At 36.0% G+C, this 6,140-nt stretch overlaps 1 protein-coding gene across 1 annotated transcript; it reads left to right on the top strand.

The window, feature by feature from the left end:
- Positions 1-2,689: 2,689 nt before the first annotated feature.
- Positions 2,690-3,705, top strand: LOC109190932 (uncharacterized protein At4g26485-like). The gene is made up of 4 exons (XM_019341532.1): positions 2,690-2,915; positions 3,016-3,039; positions 3,225-3,366; positions 3,462-3,705. Exons 1-4 carry the CDS (start codon positions 2,690-2,692, stop codon positions 3,703-3,705), a joined length of 636 nt encoding a protein of 211 aa, XP_019197077.1.
- The last annotated feature ends 2,435 nt before the right edge of the window (positions 3,706-6,140 follow it).

Raw genomic sequence — 6,140 nt, 5'->3', positions numbered from 1 at the left:
CTGATCCATATAGAAGGTGCTTTGGACTTCTTGAATAATAATATATAAGGAAAAAAAGTCAAATATGCTCTTAAACTTTACTCGAAAGTGTAATTAGACTCATGAACTTAAAAAAAGTGCAACTAAACACTTAAACTTGTCAAATAATGAGTTTAAGTCTGATTTATCGGTAATCAATAGGTTACTGGTAAAATTATACCCGTTGACCACTGTTCATGACCGGTAAAAAAATTTAAATTGCCATAGTGTTCTTCGCTCTTCTCCACCGGAGAAGGCGACTGGCGACGACTGACTGATCGTCTTCTCTGGTGGAGAAGGCGACCAACAGTCTAGTCGTCTTCTCTACTAGAGAAGGCGACCATTATTGGTTGTCTTTCCCGGTGAAGAAGATGACCGATTGTCAATTTTTTTTTTAAAAAAAAAATTAAAGAGTCGTCGAAATTTTTTTTCGTTGGAATTATCTGTCGAATTTTTTTTTCACTGGAATTATCTGTCGAAATTGTTGCCGAAATCTGGATGACTGATTATTTCAGCTGAATTATGGGTTACTGGGTTTAGATGCACTAAAATGTTAAGTTTCCGTGTTTAATTATTACAATAAAAGCCTCACTTTTATGTAGACGTAAAGTGTAAATGTTAGAGACATAGCAAAAAATGTGTGATTTTGACATGATTTGGACAAAAATGTGTTGATTCAAAACCCTAAACAAAAATGTGTAAAGTACTAATGCCATTACCTTCTTTTCAAAACTCTATTTGAAAAGAAGGTAATTGGACTACCTTCTTTTATTTTTATTTTTTGCTTTAACCGCCCACAAAAGAAGGCAATGCAATTGCCTTCTTTTCACTTTCTTAAATTAAAAGTTAAGAAGGCAATAGTATTGTCTTCTTTACTAATATATTAATTATTTAGAGTTGCAAAACACCGTTAATTTGTTTAATATATGTAATTATACTACGATCTTCCAAGAAATGTAATAAAGAATTGATACTGTTTGATAAGCATCTTTCTAAAATTCTATATTTAATTAGAACACAATCCTTGCAATTTTTATTACTTCGAATTTATTTTTTAAAAATTTTATTTTATTAAATATTAAATAATAACATAAAGTTTTCAAAAAAAAAAAAAATCACATAAATAAAGATTTTAAAATTTTAAATAGTCATTTGTAGTACGATGGATTGCATGATAATAATAAAGTATTTTAAAACATATTTATTGTGCATTTATTTATTTTATTATTTGTATTGCGGTGAACTTGATAATTATAAATGTGTAATTATTAGTGCAACTATATTGTAATTTTTCATGACATTCATATTAACAAAGGATCAATGGATTACATAGAGGGCATATCGTCATCAACGACGGTGGTTACCAAAGTTCATTTTATTAGGAAATCGATTTCTACATTGTTGATCTCTATGAGCTTTTCGGAGGGCACTTGAGGGTGGCAGGCACGTGAGTATTGTGGTCAGCTGAACTTCGTCATCCGGCAATGGATTCAAGCCTCCTGCATAACTCATTATGTAATACTGTAATGAGAAGACTTGTGGCACAAAGGGGTCCGAGACAGTCCCTCTATAATGGCATGCGGCAATGACATGAGCACAAGGTAAGCCATCTACAGCCCAATGACCGCAGCTACATGTCTGGTAAGTCAAATTTACCTTAAAATAGCATGGCTGACCCAGAGAACTGGAAGTTGATTCAAGTGCAACCTCGTATATCCCTCTTTTGGTTGTTATAAGAGCAAATGGTTGCATTGTACTTGAACATTCCCGAGCGGACATCTCCTTATCAATATCGGTTTGCCAATGCAATCCAGCTTGTTGCATTAACTCACCAGCAGAACACCTGTTTTGAAACATAGCCACTAATTTGTGGAAAGTCAGTCGGGTGATAGCAGTGACAAGTAACATTCGACGAACCTTTAGGGGCTGTTTGGTTCACGGAATGTTAGATTACTTTAGGGGCTGGGAATGTTAGATTACTTTAGGGGCTGGGAATGTTTTAGATTCCCATGTTTAGTTAAAATTGAGATATGTAACATATGGTTTAGGATTATCTTTGATATACACACACTATAATATCCTTAACATATTTTCATATATTTTAATAAATTTAAAAATTAAAATAAATAAATAAGATAATGGTATCATATATAATTAAATGATTTTAAAATATTAACAAAAATCTTGAACTTGAGAAACAAAATTATTTTATCTACTAACATAACGCAATAAAAATAAAAAATATATAATTACAAAATTATATATATATATACATATATATATATACATATATATATATATATATATATATATATATATATATATATATATATATATATATATATATATATATATATATATATATATATAGAAGGGTTTAGGTTCGGGAATGGTTTTCTGTGCGGTTGTGCGATTGGATGCACCTTAAGCATTAAAATGGCGCATCTTAAGTACACAAATCACCGCGCACCTTAAGCACACAAACAAAGCACATTAACGACACAAATGATCACTCACTTTAAGTACATAAACCACGCACCTTAAGCACAGAACAAATCATCCAAATTTTTTAACTTTCTCAATAAACTTTTTGTCTTTGTTTGAATCACACAAAACTTTTCATTTAGTGTTGCAAAATTTTCCTCTACATTCTTTCTCTTGCTTCACAGAGATGACGACACATGTGGAAGGGAATGGAATTTCTGTAGTCCACTCAGCAGATGCATCTTTCCCGGCGAAGCATAGTTTGAATAAGATGGAGAAGAGAAGTGGGAAACACTACAGTAACCAGCACAGGATTTTGCTAGTGGGCGAAGGGGACTTTTCGTTCTCCGCCAGTTTAGCGGCGGCTTTTGGGTATGCTTCTAACATGATTGCCACTTCCCTTGACTCTGAAAGTAATATTTTTTGATTCGATGATATGGTTATTTACTTGTATTTATATTTATTTTGCAATAGTAGGTGATATATATATGTTGGGCTTATTTCTTTTTTCAGGGGGTTTATGGAATGGTTATGACAGAGCCATTACTGAAAATTATGAAATTTCCGACCACCTGAAAGTGATCTTAAATCAAGTCAAAAGCCTTATTTCGACCACTTTTGGTATCCGGAAAAACCTTTGTTGCTATTTCCGACCACTTTTTGGTATCAACTTGATTAAAAATCACTTTCAGGTGGTCGGAAATTCCATAATTTCCAGTAGTGAGCTGTTTACAACATTGAAGAATTGATGAGAAAGGGATGCAAGGTGATTCACGGTGTTAATGTTGCTTCCATGGATTCTCATCCGTGTTTGAAACACTTGAGATTTGATCGTATAATTTTAAATTTTCCATTTGCTGTCATGTCAAAAAAATCTCAACATTGTGGAGTTAGTTAAATTCATGATCCCTTAGCTTGTATCATGCATGCATGCTATTAACTTTTGTTTGTGCCCGCAGTCCACACCGCGTCCTGGTAAAGGCATTCCTGAGAGCTGCCAAGGAGATGATTAGTGAAAATGGTGAAATCTATATCACTCAAAGACCAGATGTCATTCTTGGTGAAATGAAAATAGAATGTATTGTGTTTCAACAGTGGCTTGAACTTGTTAGAGTTGTCGATTTCAATGTTTTTGAGTATTGGGGTTATAGCCCTAAATGGGATATAGTTTCTCTTGCATTCAGCAGGGGCTTCAGCTTGTAGATGGTGTTAAGTTTATCGTTAGTGATTATCCAGGTTACGGTAACAAGTATGCGTTTGGGGGTGACAATAGTTTCGACTGCTCTCCTAGTAAAACTTACATGTTCCGACTTCTTCGTACCACATGTCGCATTCCTTGGGGTTGGGTTATATCACACCTATTAAATAAGTGGTGTAAATAGCAATTAGGTTGATCCAAATAGAATTCCCCTAATATAATACACTTGTTCCTAACAATGATTGTTGATAAGATATATACCTCGGGTCCTTGTTCCAACTTATAATCGAGTCAGGATCAAGCGGTTCGGTCGAGGTCAAAGGTGACGGGTTAAACCCGCCACCTCCTTGCGCCTATAAAAGGGCCTTTAGCCCTCCAACTTAAGGGACTTACTCTCTCTCTAGAATACACAAAATGTTCTTCCCTCTTTCTATACAAAATAGAACAAGAACAACATGAATAAAGGGAGGTCCTTGGAGTCAATCTCTCTGGTCAACTATACATTTCATATACACATACATACATATGGTACATTACATTCTACGTACACGAGAATTAGTACTATCATTTTGGCGCCGTTGCAAAAAACTACATATACGTTCCTACCATCATTGAAAAGATTGGGGGCAAGGCAGGTTCGAAAATATTTCTAGAGTAATTAGAAGAATCCAAACCCAGCATTGCTGGCCGGGATTAGAAGGGTTCCGCTACACCATTGTGGTTTTTGTTTTGTTTTCTCTATTTGCTGCTACTTGAGAAACCCAGAAGAAGAGAAGCCATTTTGTTGTTAAGCACCAACCGGACGAAGAAGAAGCAGCCTCTCTGCATGCAGATGTGTTGGGTTGGGGCTTCCCTCCTATGTGGTAAATAGCTCAATTTGGACCAAGCCAATTTTATATTCACTATAATAATTGATATCTTCTTGAGGAAGTGTTTCTGACAATTATTTAATTGTCATGGGATAGAAATTGAGGGGTGGAAGTTTGGAGGAAAGGAGTTGAAGGGATGAAGTTGAGGGGATGAAGTTGAGGGGATGAAGTTTGAAGATAATTTCCCCTCAAATTGCACTCTCCCCCTTTCTCCCCCTTATGTCGGCTACAACATCTATAAAAGGGGGATGTTTTGTTCTCATTTCTTCACCAAAGAAAATAGAGAGAGAAACAGAGCATATTCCACACACTTCTTGGGCAAGAAAGAAAGAAAATAAAATTTGTTTATTCTTCTTTCTTCCTTTTCGGCAGTAGCATCAAGAAAGAAAAGAAAATTAATTCTTCTTCTTCTTTCTTTCTTTCTTCACGGCGTACGCAGAAGGAGCACCATCAATTTCTTCTTCATTTGGGCGTTTATTTGTCGTGGGTTTGCCGATCTCTTGGGTATTATCTTCATCAAATATTTTGAGGTCAGCTTGTATTTATTCCAGGCATCTTTTGGGTAATCTCGTAATTTTGTATTCTGTTCATCTTGCTCGTGGTGGTTGAATATTTTGGGTACGAGATATTATTCCTTTTAGCCTGTGAATTAGAAAATATGTATTTGGCCTACTGTTGGTGTATTTGATGATGTTGGATGTTTGGCTCGTGTGGTAGCCAGGAACTTTGTACCCAAGATTTATTATAGTGGAGTATTGTTGTGGTGGTGGTCCGTGGTTTTTCCCGATTTGGGTTTTCCACGTAAATCGTGTGTCCCTTGTATCTGTTATTTTATTTTGGCTATTTCGTACCATATCGTATATGTGCTCTTGTCGGTTCTGTGATTTTGATTTGTCACAGATAGTGGGATTTTTCCCAACAAAGTGGTATCAGAGCCCTGGTTGTTGATCGGGTATATTTGACATGGAGGTAAATACAATAAATATGGTGCGATTGAACGGTAGAAATTTTCACATCTGGAAGGCCAAGATGAAGGATCTCCTGTTTGTGAAGAAATTACATCTACCAGTGTTTGCAACTGCAAGGCCAGAAAATATGTCAGATGAGGAATGGGACTTTGAGCACCAACAAGTGTGTGGTTATATTCGACAATGGGTCGAAGACAATGTTCTGAATCACATTGTCAATGAGACACATGCCAGGAGCCTATGGGAGAAGCTTGAGACCCTCTATGCTTCCAAAACGGGCAATAACAAGCTGTTCTTGTTGAAGCAGTTGATGAATCTGAGATACAGGGAAGGTACATTGATCAATGATCATGTCAATGATTTTCAGGGTGTCCTTGATCAGTTGTCTAGCATGGGCATCACATTTGAGGATGAGGTACTTGGTCTCTGGTTGCTTAACACTCTACCTGATTCTTGGGAAACATTTCGGGTTTCTTTGACCAACTCTGCTCCCAACGGTGTTGTGACCATGGAGAATGTCAAGAGTGGTATCTTGAATGAAGAGTCAAGAAGAAGATCTCAAGACACCTCCACTTCTCAGTCAGATATTTTGGTTACAGATGA

This window comes from Ipomoea nil, unplaced genomic scaffold, assembly GCF_001879475.1.
Source record: "Ipomoea nil cultivar Tokyo-kokei standard unplaced genomic scaffold, Asagao_1.1 scaffold1596, whole genome shotgun sequence".
Classification (NCBI taxonomy): Eukaryota; Viridiplantae; Streptophyta; class Magnoliopsida; order Solanales; family Convolvulaceae; genus Ipomoea; species Ipomoea nil.
Note: the sequence above shows the minus strand (reverse complement) of the source record. Positions and strands in the feature narration are given on the sequence as shown.

What these genes read in the sequence shown, in the direction of transcription:
- LOC109190932 (XM_019341532.1), top strand. Translation starts at nt 2,690, where the DNA reads ATGACGACACATGTGGAAGGGAATGGAATTTCTGTAGTCCACTCAGCA. An exon ending in CACTTCCCTTGACTCTGAAA is followed by an intron (nt 2,916 to 3,015) that starts GTAATATTTTTT and finishes TTCTTTTTTCAG; the next exon opens with GGGGTTTATGGAATGGTTAT. An exon ending in AATTTTCCATTTGCTGTCAT is followed by an intron (nt 3,367 to 3,461) that starts GTCAAAAAAATC and finishes TTGTGCCCGCAG; the next exon opens with TCCACACCGCGTCCTGGTAA.